Raw genomic sequence first — 16,398 nt, 5'->3', positions numbered from 1 at the left:
AGAGGAGGAATGATGGGAGCACTGAGCCTTGGGGTGGCTCTGGGGAATCAGACTGTTGCTTTAGTGGGTGTGCATGAAAACTCTGTGGGCATAAGGGAGGCAGTTACACCTTGTGTAAAATTAATTTGGCTAATATGATGTTATGGAGGTTAAACTATATGGAAGGAATGTGCATTTTCCCAGGACGTGTGCGGTGTATATTGGAGAAGGGGTAAAAGAAATGCAAATAAAACATGGTACTTCATTAAAATCCTAATAGTGCTCCAAAAGGAGCCACAATAGGTTGTGCTTTCTTTTTCAGATCTGTGTGTGTTTTGGAGCAGGAGATGAAAGTGGAAAGTAATCAGAACTCTGGTGGAAGTAAAATGCTTCCCTTTTAAGACAGTGTCTGAGCTGCTAACAGCTTTGGATCCAGAAGCAAGCTAGTAAGCCTCTGTGTGTAAATGCAAATTACCTAGCTGATGGGCACAAAGGAGCTGCAAATAATGAATACATCCGGTCAGCAAACAAGCTACTAGAAGACTCAGATTATGGCCCTTCAGGAAAGGAAGCTGAAAAAACAAGTCAAGCCTGAAAATAAGGGGGACAGGTTAACCTTAAGGGGTGTGTGTGTGTGTGTGTGTGTGTGTGTGTGTGTGTGTGTGTGTGTGTGTGTGTGTGTGTGTGTGTGTGTGTGTGTGTGTGTGTGTGTGTGTGTGTGTGTGTGTGCGCGCAGTGCTAAAATCTGAAGCTATGTCTCAGCTATTACCTGACAATAAACTTAAAGCTTGGTACAGCAGAGAAACTATTGCAAACTTGGTCTGTTGTACAAGAGGGGAAACTGAGGTACACCACCTCATGAATTTCATAAATGACCAGTGAGTGAGGTAATTCACTAGCCTGACTATAGAACAAAATAAGGAGAGCCTGGAGGTAATTCTTCTGTTTTTCCTGCAATTAGAAAGGACATTTGTAAAAGAAAGTGGTATTATTATTAAGCAATAATCTGTCCCCACCAGGGAGGTGGAAATTGTTTCTTTTGTTTTTCAGACACTCTACAAGCAAGCTGGCGCCAGCGGAAGAATAACCCAGAATACCATGGATCTATGTTTTGTGTTGTTTGTCTGTGGTGTTTGTCTTGTTGCTAGCATTGTTGTGTTTTAATGAACAGAAAACCTCATGATGTGGGTGGGGGATGGCTTCCAAAGGCTGGCCTTGGGGGGAAAGATGTGTATGGGAATGCAAATGCTCAACTAGGAGGCCAGCATCTGTGTAATAGCTACCGTGGTACCTGGAAATGGAATGGCAACTAAGGTGGCCCCACAAGCCCTATGGAAATAATGAGAAGGGGAGGAGCTCACTGGGAATCAATGGAGGGGTGTGTAAAATAGTGTAAATCAATAGAAGATGTTTGGATGTGCCCCTCCCCTATGACTATGGAGGAGCAGGATCAATGGCCTATGCAAGGGGTGGACAATTGGGTGTACTGTGTATAAGGTGTTTTGCTGGGAATGTACATATTACTGGGGGCATAATTACACCAGCCCATAACCAAACTACACACATTTACATGCTGCTATCTGGACTTTGGTGCACAAATGGATCTGTGAATCTTATTGCTGTGAATAATCAAACCAGGGCTTACTGCCTGATTCCACACCAAGTGGTCAAGCTGGTTTGGACAATATCCCATTTCTCTGTGAACATTCAATGGACTTATGATATGGACAAAAGCAAGCAAAACCTGCAGGGGCAGCTTGTTGCAACTGCCAGCAACTGGACACATAAGATCGTGACCCCATCGAAGGAGGAGAGGCAGTGTTTTGGGGGTGTCTCGGATGTTGGACCATACTGCAGTGGACAGGACTCAGTGTTGCTGTGGATTTTGTATTGTTAACTGTACTTATGTTACGTTGCATATGGAGATAATCTATAAGTAATGTAGTAAGCCCTCCAAACCCTGCAGTGTACTAGACAACCCGGACCCAACCTTCTCAGGCCCACTCTAATGGGAAGTCTGGAACACTAATTGGAATAGGCGTGGTATGCCCGTACGAGAGAAGGTGCAGGGCACTATACTACACAAGAGGCAGTGGGACAAATGGAATATCGACACCTTCCACCTTGATGCCTGGCCCTATCAGGAAATGTGTCGCCATATGTCCTATGCTTTTCCAGGGATACCTGGGCAGGAGGATCCCAAAAGAAAAAGAAAAAAAGGGGTGGAGTGTTAGGATATAGATATTCAGGCCTGTCTGCAAAGGCCTGTACTTTAAGAATTTAGGTATATTCTTATCACTTGGCTAGTTCCAGAGGTATAAAAGAAAGAATCAAAATCACTGTCTGCTGGTGTAAGGGCTTTCTCTTACTGTGACAGTCTGAGGCCCTGTTCTTAGGCTAAGGCCTTTGGCTAAGCAGCAGAGGCAGCCATAAGCTCGGAAGCGACCGGTCACATCCTCACATTCCAAACTAGTCACACTGAAATAAGGTGCTATTGGGCTGTTAGGAATACAATCCTGTCCTGATAGTTCCTATCACCTCCAGAGAAAGGGAAGTGCCTAGAAAATGTAAAAGGAAACTTAGTTTGATAGCATCCTGTCTGGCAAGAACTCACTTATCAATAGCTGGGATGTGAAATCCTCACTTCTGTGTTGTCTTGTCATTGTAGTTCCCACTTTGCTATTGTTTGTCTGTATAATCTCTGTCTGGTTCTGTGATTGTTCCTGTCTGCTGTATAATTAATTTTGCTGGGTGTAAACTAATTAAGGTGGTGGGATATAATTGGTTACATAATCATGTTACAATATGTTAGGATTGGTTAGTTAAATTTCAGGAAAATGATTGGTTAAGGTATAGCTAAGCAGAACTCAAGTTTTACTATATAATCTGTAGTCAATGAGGAAGTGAGGGGGTGTGGGTGGGGGTGGGCATGGGCATGAGGGAGCTGGGATTGTTTAGCCTGCAGAAGAGAAGAATGAGGGGGGATTTGATAGCTGCTTTCAACTACCTGAAAGGGGGTTCCAAAGAGGATGGCTCTAGACTGTTCTCAATGGTAGCAGATGACAGAACGAGGAGTAATGGCCTCAAGTTGCAGTGGGGGAGGTTTAGATTGGATATTAGGAAAAACTTTTTCACTAAGAGGGTGGTGAAACACTGGAATGCGTTGCCTAGGGAGGTGGTGGAATCTCCTTCCTTGGAAGTTTTTAAGGTCAGGCTTGACAAAGCCCTGGCTGGGATGATTTAACTGGGAATTGGTCCTGCTTCAAGCAGGGGGTTGGACTAGCTGACCTTCAGGGGTCCCTTCCAACCCTGATATTCTATGATTCTATGTGGGTAACGGAGATGGGAACAGGGAATGGGGGTAAGGAAATTGCAATCATGTTTTGCTAAAGGGGGAAATGGGAACAGGGAATGGGAGTAAGGAAGTTGGGATCATGTTTGGCTAAGGGTAGGAATGGGAACAGGGACACAAGTGTAAGGCTCTGTGGTGTCAGAGCTGGGAAGGAGGATACTAAGGAAGGAAACTGGAATCATGCTTGCTGGAAGTTCACCCCAATAAACATCGAATTGTTTGCACCTTTGGACTTCGGGTATTGTTGCTCTCTGTTCATGTGAGAAGGACCAGGGAAGTAAGTGGGTGAAGGAATAAGCCCTCTAACACCCTCATCCCTGGCCCCACCCTGCAGCTCTCACCCCACCTTCTGCCCTACCTTGGGCCACCTCCCACTCTCCTTACCATAGGATTACTAAGGCTAGTGTCTAGTATTAGTTATGTAAAGTGGGTTAAGCTGGAATGTACTGCAATATTAAAATTTTATGAAAACTCTAGTCAAAAGATATAATTACGTTGGATCATGGGCATCAACAATTTTCTTCAGCTGGGTCACGAGGAAAAAAGTTTGAAAACCACTGCACTAGATGACTATCCAGAACATCACACAGCCTTGTCATAGAGGTGACTGCCACACTAACTATGAGCATCCAGCTATGCAATACAGCCATAAGTACCCTACAGAGATGCAGGGATGGGGGGGGATGATTTGACTCTGCATCACCAGGAAATAGTCCTTCGATTTGTCAAACATCCACTCCAGGTGGCACTGATGGCAATGGCCAAATGACCATAAGGGAGCAGCCACTACCAGAGTGCTTCCATGAATGGGAAAAAGTGGCATATACACCATGTCCCAGACAGCCCAGTAATGTTGATGCCCATATATACATGACAATGTTACAGCCAGATGACCCAGTATAGTCACCTGCATTATACAGCTCTGCAGTGGAGGGAACATGGTGATGTTGCAGCTTATATGAGATGGTGTGAGGCTTTGGCTGGTCCAGGACACCTCTGTGAACTGGGAGTGGGAAGGGCTTGATGATTTCTGTGCAGGAAAATACTATGAGTCCCCCAAAGGAGAGGAGGGGTGATCTCCTAAAAGCCATCAGCCAAAGGACCAGAGTCAGAACCACCTGCTGGAGTATAAGGCGGTAAGGTATATTGCCATTAGGAATCAAACGCCAGGGTGGTGTCCTGTGCTAGACGGTTGTGGTATTTTATAGTAACTCTGCACTATGGTCTAGTTACCAAAGGAGGGTAGCCACACGAGGGAGACTGAAATGAGAAATTACGTATGGCCAACAGCAACCCATGATGGACCTCTTCATAATGTGCTACAAGCAAATGAATCAAATGGGACAGCGAATCTGAAGGCTCTCCCTAGGGTGAGCTGAAGTGATAGTTCAACAATGCCTTACAGATGCTCTGACTAGAAGACGACGAATACCTAGCATTGCCCATCTGTAGATCTCCAACTGCTTTCCAAAGGAGGGCAGTACCATTATCCCCATTTACAGAGGGGGAAACAAAAGCAAAGGGAGATAAAATGACCTGCCCATAGCCACTCAGGAAGGCAGTGGCAGAGATGGAAACAGAGCCCAGCTCTCTGGAGTCCCAGTCTAGTGCTCTAGATGCTAGGCCATGCTGCCCCCCATGGAGTGGACTGCTGTGGGGAAAGAGCCCTTCCACTGTCACAAGAATGACACAACTTTGACTCCAACATCTAACCAGACACCTCAAACAACAATACAAACCAGCAGTAACCAGCCAACCAAAACATCCCCCAAGCAGAGTTTATACCCCAAAAAGTGTGGAGAGCCACAGGCTCCATGGAGTCCACTGGGGATTTCACGATTGGTATTGCTTTACATGGAAGATGCTGAGATACCACACTGATGGGAGACAGGATAAAACCCCTAAGGTAGCAAGAAGAGAGTTTATCCAACATTAGCTCCACACCATGGGCCCAAGTCTCCATTAGCTCCACACCATGGGCCCACCGCCTTACGCCTGCAGAAGTGAGGTTACATCTGTGCTCAACAAGAGCAAAGAGGATGTAAATTGCTACCAGATTACAATTCTCTGCTCCTTCACCCCAGTGCTTGTATTTCACAGCCACTTTGCACAAGCCATAACTGATGCCACACCGTACAGCACGGCAGACAATCAGGCTCCATATCTGGAGTGTGAAGTTCAGATTTTATCACCAGGCTCATTATGTTTGAGGCTTTTTTTAAAGTCCCAGCTCCTGGATGCCTATGATCACACAAGAATCTCAGCTTTTATTAAAAACAAAAACAAAAACATAACAGCTTTCTGGTCCTCACGGGTGCTGAGAAAACCCTGAAAACATGACCCATATGCATCTAAGAGGTGCAAAAGCCAGAAGGCAAAGAAAAAGATCCCAAAATGTGTGATTTAAAAAAACTCCCATGATTTTCAGGACAGACTCATGATTCTTAGGGGACTAACTCACGACATTGGGGCTAGCAATACTGGTGGCAGCAGTGGGAAGAGGTCCTCTCCCAAGCACCGGTAGGACCTCAAGTGGCTGTTTTGCCATTAGCAGCAGCCAGCCCAGTGGAAATCAATGCAGATCGGGGTATAGCCCGCCTCATTCCTAGCCCCCAGTGGCGTTTGTGTGCAGGGCCAGGGCTGCTACTCACTGGTGGTGTTTCCTGTCATCTGGATGATGCATTTGGAATCCCGGCCCATCTCACGGGAGTTGAATGGACGCACTCGCACCGCCACCTTCACAGATGCTCCCGCCATCTTGCTGGCCTTGAGGTCACCCTTTCCAGCAGGGATCGCAATCCTGGCAACACAAGGAACGCCCTGGAAGGACCCGGAAAGGCATGTTAGGAAAAGTGTCTAAGCTCTGCAGGATGTTGCTGTAGGGCAGCTGTTGAGGTGTCCCTGAGACTAGGGGCTCCCTCGCAGCACCACCCATTGCTGCCAGCCGGAGCGCCAGCCCTGTGAGCTCTCATCTGGTATGGGAGGCTCACCATTTCCATGCTCTCAGGGCTCAGACCCAGTGACAAGCACGAGGCTAAAGCTTTCCAAGTAGCCAGAGAGTGCACCATAGCCTCGACTTCCCTGGGCCAGGACCAGAACAGCCCGTTAGCACCAGGCTTGCCAGCTCAGGGCAAGGGGTGCAGTGAAAGCATCAGGTAGGTGGGGACCTGCAACCCCATCCTCCTGGCAGCAGCTCATTGCTGCATGCCCCCTCCTAGTCGGATTTATTAGTCATCATCAGAGGAGCACCCAGAGGCCCCTGCTGAGATCAGGGCCCCCCCAGGATGGGGCTGCGCGCACAACCAGACCATGTTTCCACTAGGAAGGAAAGGTGTGTTCTTAACTTGAGTTAACTGTCTATTAGTGAAGACAAAGCCATCTGCAGCTTTCCCATGAGCCAGCAATAACTGAGAGCCTCAGCAATAACTACCCATTCTCACCTCCCAGAGGGCTATGCTCTGGAGAGCACACAGTGAGGCAAGGACGGCGAGCAGTCTCCTGCAGACATACTTTACTTCCAGCTCCCTCACCCCGCAGACTGATTTTACCCTATGTTAACACCACTGATTTCAGTGGAGCAACTCCTGGCTTGCACTGGGGTAAGCGAGAGGAGAATCAAGTCCAGAAAGATGCCACTCTGCAGAGCCTTCTCCAGCTCCTGACGATCCTTCCACGCCAGGGGAAATCTCATAGGCAACAGAGCGAAACTAGTGAGAGCTCAGAGCGATGCCTCAGATGCTGCTTCTCCTTACATGGCCCCTCAGGACCTCAGCTCTGGCTAGCCCCAGGCAGCAGAGACCTGACAGAACACAAAGGCACTCCACAAACAGAGCCCTGTCCTCCATACAGTGTGATGAGCACCTCCCCGTCACACCCTGGTGCAGTGGGGGTGGGAGAAGAGGAGCTGGGCAAAGGAGGAGGAGAGGAAAGGGATGAATTTGTTTTGATTAGATGGGAGGGGGAAAATTAAGCCCTTCTCAGAAAACAATATTATTTGTCACTCATTCAGCTGTTGTGAAAAGTACCGAGTCATCCTAGTTTTCCAACAGGGAGCGTGCTATATAAATGGGTGTAAATTCTGAAGGGAAACTGCACACAGATTTTATGGCTTGGTGTGTGGCTTATTCTCAGCACCTTTTCCCTCTCCAAATCCTCTATGGGTTTGTTTTGTTTTTTGCAAGCCCAGTGAATGCAGAAGTGCCAAGTGCACAAAAGTCAAAAGAGCTCAAGAATGTCTTGAATGGAGATAATGCTGGCACGCTGGTCTTTGCACAAAATTGTGCATTCAGGCACCAGGAGGCAGCATGGTGCTGCACATTGTTGCTGAAAGAGCAAGCACCCATTCTGAGTGCATGCCTACATCTCAGCTAGGCTCAACAAAGTGCCGGATACACTGACATACCCTGGGGAGAGCCCACTGAAGCTTACATCTTGCCAGCTTCTCTGAGTAGTTATTACAACTCCTGAGGAAGCTCGTAGAAGGAAGGTAATATGGATGGGGAGTGTTCAGCTGTTGTGACCTGCACTGGATGTGCCACGTTTGTCTTTCTTCCACAGGACAGAAGCGACTTTGTCCGTATAAAGTGCAAGCTGGTCTCCATATTGGAAGAGAAGGTTCAAGGTCTGGAGAAACAAGTATCGACCTTGCGGTGCATAAGAGAAACTGAAGATTTCCTGGACAGACGTCAGGGTATGTTTCTACGGACACAAAATTCTGAAGATTCAGAGCAGGCTACGCAGCAGGGACAGAAGGACGGTGAAGAAATCTGGCAGCATGTGACCTCCAGAAGAAGAAAGGGGAGCGTCCATGTACCAGCAAAACAGATACAGGTAAGCAACCGTTTTCATGTTCTCTCCACAGGTACTAATGAGGATAGTGGACTAGATGATACATCTGAGGGAAGGGAGCAGAAGGAGACTCCACCAATTGGAAGACATGAGATGCAATGTCCTAGGGATGGGGGTTCCACGACCACCGCTCCCAAGAGGAGGAAGCGGGTGGTGGTGGTCAGATACTCTCTCCACAGCGGGACTGAGTCATTTATCTGCCGCCCCGACCAGGAAAACCGAGAAGTCTGCTGTTTGCTAGTAGCTAGGATTCACGACGTGACGGAGAGAATGCCGAGATTCATCAAGCGCTCAGATCGCTAGCTCTTCCTGCTTCTCTACGTGGGCACCAATGATTCTGTCAAGAATGACCTTGAGTGGATCACTGCAGACTACGTGGCTCTGGGAAAAAGGATAAAGGAGTTTGAGGCGCAAGTGGTGTTCTCATCCATCCTCCCCGTGGAAAGAAAAAGCCTGGGTTGAGACCGTCGAATCATGGAAGTCAACAAATGGCTACGCAGGTGGTGTTGGAGAGAAGGCTTTGGATTCTTTGACCATGGGATAGTGTTCCAAGAAGGAGGAGTGCTAGGCAGAGACAGGCTCCACTGAACGAAGAGAGGGAAGAGCATCTTCGCAATCAGGCTGGCTAACCTAGTGAGGGGGGCTTTAAACTAGGTTCACCGGGGGAAGTAGACCAAAGTCCTGAGGTAAGTGGGGATGTTGGATACCGGGAGGAAGCATGAGCAGGAGAGCGTGAGAGGGGAGGACTCCTGCATCATACTGAGAAAGCAGAACAAACAGCGAGTTATCTCAAGTACCTACACACAAATGCAAGAAGCCTGGGAAACAAGCAGGGAGAACTGGAAGTTCTGACACAGTCAAGGAATTATGATGTGATTGGAATCACAGAGACTTGGTGGGAAAACCTCACATGACTGGAGTACTCTCATGGGTGGATATAAACTGTTCAGGAAGGACAGGCAGGGCAGAAAAGGTGGGGGAGTTGCACTGTATGTAAGAGAGCAGTATGACTGCTCAGAGCTCTGGTATGAAACTCCAGAAAAACCTGAGAGTCTCTGGATTAAGTTTAGAAGCGTGAGCATCAAAGGGTGAGGTCGTCGTGGGAGTCTGCTATAGACCACCGGATCAAGGGAATGAGGTGGATGAGGTTTTCTTCCGGCAACTAATGGAAGTTACTAGATCGCAGGCCCTGGTTCTCATGGGAGACTTCAACCACCCTGATATCTGCTGGCAGAGCAATACAGTGGTGCACAGACAATCCAGGAAATTTTTGGAAAGTGTAGGGGACAATTTCCTGGTGCAAGTGCTGGAGGAACCAACTAGGGGCAGAGCTCTTCTTGACCTGATCCTCACAAAACAGGGAAGAATTCGTAGGGGAAGGAAAAGTGGATGGGAACCTGGGAGACCGTGACCATGAGATGGTTGAGTTCAGGATCCTAACACAAGGAAGAAAGGAGAGCAGCAGAATATGGACCATGGACTTCAGAAAAGCAGACTTTGATTCCCTCAGGGAACTGATGGGCAGGATCCCCTGGGAGAATAACATGAGGGGGAAAGGAGTCCAGGAGAGCTGGCTGTATTTTAAAGAATCCTTATTGAGGTTGCAGGAACAAACCATCCCGATGTGTAGAAAGAATAGTAAATATGGCAGGCGACCAGCTTGGCTTAACTGTGAAATCCTTACTGATCTTAAACACAAAAAAGAAGCTTAGAAGAAGTGGAGGGCTGGACAAATGACCAGGGACGAGTATAAAAATATTGCTCTGGCATGCAGGAGTGAAATCAGGAAGGCGAAATCATACCTGGAGTTGCAGGTAGCAAGAGATGTTAAGAGTAACAAGAAGGGTTTCTTCAGGTATGTTAGCAACAAGAAGAAAGTCAAGGAAAGTGTGCGCCCCTTACTGAATGAGGGAGGCAACCTAGTGACAGAGGCTGTGGAAAAAGCTAATGTACTCAATGCCTTTTTTGCCTCTGTCTTCATGAACAAGGTCAGCTCCCAGACTACTGCACTGGGCAGCACAGCATGGGGAGGAGGTGATCAGCCCTCTGTGAAGAAAGAAATGGTTCGGGATTATTTAGAAAAGCTGGATGAGCACAAACCCATGGGGCCGGATGCACTGCATCCAAGAGTGCTAAAGGAGTTGGCGGATGTGATTGCAGAGCCATTGGCCAATATCTTTGAAAACACATGGTGATCGGAGGAGGTCCCGGACGATTGGAAAAAGGATAATGTAGCGCCCATCTTTAAAAAAGGGGAGGAGGAGGATCCTGGGAAATACAGGCCAGTCAGTCTCACCTCAGTCCCTGGAAAAGTCATGGAGCAGGTCCTCAAGGAGTCAATTCTAAAGCATTTAGAGGAGAGGAAAGTGATCAGGAACAGTCAGCATGGATTCACTAAGGGCAAGTCATGTATGACTAATCTAATTCCCTTCTGTGACAAGATAACTGGCTCTGTGGATGAGGGGAAAGCAGTGGATGTGTTATTCCTGGACTTTAGCAAAGCTTTTTATACGGTCTCCCACAGTATTCTTGCCAGCAAGTTAAAGAAGAATGGGCTGGATGAATGGACTATAAGGTGGATAGAAAGCTGGCTAGATTGTCGGGCTCAACGGGTAGTGATCAATGGCTCAATGTCCGGTACGCAGCCGGTATTAAGTGAGTGCCCCAAGGGTTGGTCCTTGGGACAGTTTTGTTCAATATCTTCAAGAATGATCTGGAGGATGGTGTGGATTGCACCCTCAGCAAGTTTGCAGATGACACTAAACTTGGAGGAGAGGTAGATACGCTGGAGGGTAGGGATAGGATACAGAGGGCCCTCGACAAATTGGAGGATTGGGCCAAAAGAAATCTGATGAGGTTCAACAAGGACAAGTGCAGAGTCCTGCAGTTAGGGCAGAAGAATGCCATGCACCACTACAGACGAGGACCGAATGGCTAGGCAGCAGTTCTGCAGAAAAGGACTTAGAGGTTACAGTGGATGAGAAGCTGGATATGAGTCAACAGTGTGCCCTTGTTGCCAAGAAGGCCAATGGCATTTTGGGATGTATAAGTAGGGGCATTGCCAGCAGATCGAGGGACATGATCGTTCCCCTATATTTGACATTGGTGAGGCCTCATCTGGAGTACTTTGTCCAGTTTTGGGCCCCACACTACAAGAAGGATGTGGAAACATTGGAAAACGTCCAGCAAAGGGCAACAAAAATGATTAGGGGACTGGAACACATGACTTATGAGGAGAGGCTGAGGGAACTGGGATTGTTTAGTCCGCAGAAGAATGAGGGGGGAATTGATAGCTGTTTTCAACTATCTGAAACAGGGTTCCAAAGAGGAAGGATCTGGACTGTTCTCAGTGGTAGTAGATGATAGAATGAGGAGTAATGGTGTCAAGTTGCAATGGGGGAGGTTTAGGTTGGATATTAGGAAAAACTTTTTCACTAGGAGGGTGGTGAAACACTGGAATGCGTTACCTAGGGAGGTGGTGGAATCTCCTTCCCTAGAAGTTTTTAAGATCAGGCTTCGAAGAGAAGATCGAATGTCTGGAGCTACAGATATCGACCCTGCGTTGCATATGAGAATCTGAGGATTTTCTGGATAAAAGTCAGGATATGCTTCTACGGGCACAAAGCTCTAAAGATTTAGAGCAGGTTGCACATCAGAGCCAAGAGGCCAGTGAGGAAGGTTGGCAACTTGTGACCTCCAGAAGAAGAAGGGGGAATGTCTGGGTACCAGCAACGTGGACACAGGTAAGTAACCATTTTCATGTTCTCTCCACAGGTACCATTGCGGAGAGTGGACCAGATGATACATCGGGGGGGAGGAAGCAGAAGGAGACTCCGCTGGTTGGAAGGCATGAGATGCGCTGTCCTGAGGTTAGGGGTTCCACGGCCACCACTCCCAAGAGAAGGAGGCGGGTGGTGGTGGTCAGGGACTCTCTCCTCAGGAGGACTGAGTCATCTATCTGCTGCCCTGACTGGGAAAACAGAAGTCTGCTGCTTGCCAGGGGCTAAGATTCGCGATGTGACGGAGGGACTGCCGAAACTCATCAAGCCCTCGGATCGCTAGCCCTTCCTGCTTCTCCACGTGGGCACCAATGATACTGCCAAGAATGACCTTGAGCGGATCACTGCAGACTATGTGGCTCTGGGAAGAAGGATAAAGGAGTTTGAGGTGCAAGTGGTGTTCTCGTCCATCCTCCCCGTGGAAGGAAAAGGCCGGGGTAGGGACCGTCGAATTGTGGAAGTCAACAAATGGCTACGCAGGTGGTGTCGGAGAGAAGGCTTTGGATTCTTTGACCATGGGATGGTGTTCCATGAAGGAGGAGTGCTGGACAGAGACGGGCTCCACCTAACGAAGAGAGGGAAGAGCATCTTTGCGAGCAGGCTGGCTAACCTAGTGAGGAGGGCTTTAAACTAGGTTCACCGGCGGAAGGAGACCATAGCCCTGAGGTAAGTGGAAAAGCTGGATACCGGGAGGAAGCACAGGCAGGAACGTCTGTGAGGGGAGGGCTCCTACCTCATACTGAGAATGAGGGGCGATCAGCAGGTTATCTCAAGTGCCTATATACAAATGCACAAAGCCTTGGAAACAAGCAGGGAGAACTGGAGGTCCTGGTGATGTCAAGGAATTATGACATGATTGGAATAACAGAGACTTGGTGGGATAACTCACATGACTGGACTACTTGTCATGGATGGTTATAAACTGTTCAGGAAGGACATGCAGGACAGAAAAGGTGGGGGAGTAGCACTGTATGTAAGGGAGCAGTATGACTGCTCAGAGCTCCGGTATGAAACTGCAGAAAAACCTGAGTGTCTCTGGATTAAGTTTAGAAGCGTGAGCAACAAGGCTGATTTAGTGGTGGGAGTCTGCTATTGACCACCTGACCAGGGGGATGAGGTGGATGAGGCTTTCTTCCGGCAACTTGCAGAAGCTACTAGATCACACGCCCTGGTTCTCATGGGCGACTTTAATCTTCCTGATATCCGCTGGGAGAGCACTACAGCGGTGCATAGACAATCCAGGAAGTTTTTGGAAAGTGTAGGGGACAATTTCCTGGTGCAAGTGCTAGAGGAGCCAACTGGGGGGGAGCTTTTCTTGACCTGCTGCTCACAAACCGGGAAGAATTAGTGGGGGAAGCAAAAGTGGATGGGAATCTGGGAGGCAGTGACCATGAGTTGGTTGAGTTCAGGATCCTACACAGGGAAGAAAGGTAAGTAGCAAAATACGGACCCTGGACTTCAGGAAACAGACTTCAACTCCCTCAGGGAACTGATGGGTAGGATCCCCTTGGGGAATAAGATGAAGAGGAAAGGAGTCCAGGAGAGCTGGCTGTATTTCAAGGAATCCCTATTGAGGTTACAGGGACAAACCATCCCGACGTGTTGAAAGAATAGTAAATATGCCAGGCGACCAGCTTGGCTTAACAGTGAAATCCTTGTGGATCTTAAACATAAAAAAGAAGCTTACAAGAAGTGGAAGATTGGACAAATGACCAGGGAAGAGTATAAAAATATTGCTCGGGCATGTAGGAATGAAATCAGGAGGGCCAAATCACACCTGGAGCTGCAGCCAGCAAGAGATGTTAAGAGTAACAAGAAGGGTTTCTTCAGGTATGTTGGCAACAAGAAGAAAGTCAAGGAAAGTGTGGGCCCCTTACTGAATGAGGGAGGCAACCTAGTGACAGAGGATGTGGAAAAAGCTAATGTACTCAATGCTTTTTTTGCCTCTGTCTTCACGAACAAGGTCAGCTCCCAGACTGCTGCGCTGGGCAGCACAGCATGGGGAGTAGGTGGCCAGCCCTCTGTGGAGAAAGAAGTGGTTTGGGACTATTTAGAAAAGCTGGACATGCACAAGTCCATGGGGTCGGATGCATTGCGTCCAAGAGTGCTAAAGGAATTGGCGGCTGTGATTGCAGAGCCATTGGCCATTATCTTTGAAAACTTATGGCGAACGGGGGAAGTCCCGGATGACTGGAAAAAGGCTAATGTAGTGCCAATCTTTAAAAAAGGGAAGGAGGAGGATCCTGGGAACTACAGGCCAGTCAGTCTCACCTCAGTCCCTGGAAAAATCATGGAGCAGGTCCTCAAGGAATCAATCCTGAAGCACTTACACGAGAGGAAAGTGATCAGGAACAGTCAGCATGGATTCACCAAGGGAAGGTCATGCCCGACTAATCTAATCGCCTTCTAAGATGAGATTACTGGTTCTGTGGATGAAGGGAAAGCAGTGGATGTATTGTTTCTTGACTTTAGCAAAGCTTTTGACACGGTCTCGCACAGTATTCTGGCCAGCAAGTTAAGGAAGTATGGGCTGGATGAATGGACTATAAGGTGGGTAGAAAGTTGGCTAGATTGTCGGGCTCAACGGGTAGTGATCAATGGCTCCATGTCTAGTTGGCAGCCGGTATCAAGTGGAGTGCCCCAAGGGTCGGTCCTGGAGCCGGTTTTGTTCAATATCTTCATAAATGATCTGGAGGATGGTGTGGATTGCACTATCCGCAAATTTGCGGATGATACTAAACTAGGAGAAGTGGTAGATATGCTGGAGGGCAGGGATAGGATACAGAGGGACCTAGACAAATTGGAGGATTGGGCCAAAAGAAATCTGATGAGGTTCAATAAGGATAAGTGCAGGGTCCTGCACTTAGGACGGAAGAACCCAATGCACCGCTACAGACTAGGGACCGAATGGCTAGGCAGCAGTTCTGCGGAAAAGGACCTAGTGGTGACAGTGGACGAGAAGCTGGATATGAGTCAACAGTGTGCCCTTGTTGCCAAGAAGGCCAATAGCATTTTGGGATGTATACATAGGGGCATTGCCAGCAGATCGAGGGACGTGATCATTCCCCTCTATTCGACACTGGTGAGGCCTCATCTCGAGTACTGTGTCCAGTTTTGGGCCCCACACTACAAGAAGGATGTGGATAAATTGGAGAGAGTCCAGCGAAGGGCAACAAAAAGTATTAGGGGTCTGGAACACATGACTTATGAGCAGAGGCTGAGGGAACTGGGATTGTTTAGTCTGCAGAAGAGAAGAATGAGGGGGGGATTTGATAGCTGCTTTCAACTACCTGAGAGGTGGTTCCAAAGAGGATGGTTCTAGATTATTCTCAGTGGTAGAAGAGGACAGGACAAGGAGTAATGGTCTCAAGTTGCAGTGGGGGAGGTTTAGGTTGGATATTAGGAAAAACTTTTTCACTAGGAGGGTGGTGAAACAATGGAATGCGTTACCTAGGGAGGTGGTAGAATCTCCTTCCTTAGAGGTTTTTAAGGTCAGGCTTGACAAAGCCCTGGCTGGGATGATTTAGTTGGGGATTGGTCCTGCTTTGAGCATGGGATTGGACTAGATGACCTTCTGAGGTCCCTTCCAACCCTGATATTCTATGATTCTATGATATCTTGGTATTCAACATTTTTTCGCCTTTTCCATTTCGGCCCTCAACTGGATCCTTACTAATCAAAACTATTGTCAGCAGACTGGGTCCAGCAAAGCCAAAACTAAGAAAAATTGAGCTGTAGTCTGTTCTGCCTTCTGCATGATCAACAAAGTCACCAGCTGAGTTCTGCTTCCAGAATCTCTGCTCTCGCTGATTTTGGAAGCAGAAAAGGTATGTTTGATTTTCAGAGGCCAGTTTCAGCTCTCAGCTAAACAAACCTTGCTTTGCTGAAACTCAGCACATTCAATTGTAGAAACTAGCAATACACATGGAACACAAACATGTCCTTTTTACAATCATTTGCCTGACTCTAATCAGATCATTTGGCCTAATGGATAGGGCCTAGCCTGGCAGACCTGAGAGCCTAGCTGCTGACCTACTCTGAGAACATCTCTTTTCTTTCCCACCTTTTGTCTATCTAGACGCCAAGCTCTTTGTGACATGGACTGTCTCTCACTATTAGAATTCTTTGAGGGGATCAGCTAATATGTGGGCACAGGGGATCTAGTGGATATAGTGTACCTGCACTTTCAGAAATGCTTTGACAAGGCCCCTCACCAAAGGAGGGATGGTCTTCTCATGGATCAGTCACTGGTTAAAAGATAGGAAACAAAAGATAGGAATAAGTGGTCAGTGTTAACAGTGCAGAGAGGTAAATAGCAGGGTTCCTGTGACGGGGTGCTGGGCAGCAACACCTGAGCCAGCCCTCTGTCACAGCAGGTCCAATTAAGAGAGGTAAATTGGAGCTGGCTAGAGAAACCTGTGCCTGATTGGCAAAGGGGAA

At 47.9% G+C, this 16,398-nt stretch overlaps 1 protein-coding gene across 17 annotated transcripts in view; it reads right to left on the bottom strand.

Moving 5' to 3' along the window:
* KIF1A (kinesin family member 1A) overlaps positions 1-6,088 on the bottom strand; it is a 183,542-nt gene extending 177,454 nt beyond the window's left edge. For all 17 annotated transcript variants that reach the window (XM_077825919.1, XM_077825924.1, XM_077825925.1 and 14 more), the window contains exon 1: positions 5,983-6,088. In XM_077825919.1, coding sequence (XP_077682045.1) covers positions 5,983-6,088 — 106 coding nt within the window. The remainder of the gene's footprint in view (positions 1-5,982) is intronic.
* Between the last annotated feature and the right edge of the window lie 10,310 nt (positions 6,089-16,398).

The sequence above is a fragment of the Eretmochelys imbricata genome, chromosome 9, assembly GCF_965152235.1.
Source record: "Eretmochelys imbricata isolate rEreImb1 chromosome 9, rEreImb1.hap1, whole genome shotgun sequence".
Taxonomy (NCBI): domain Eukaryota; kingdom Metazoa; phylum Chordata; order Testudines; family Cheloniidae; genus Eretmochelys; species Eretmochelys imbricata.
Note: the sequence above shows the minus strand (reverse complement) of the source record. Positions and strands in the feature narration are given on the sequence as shown.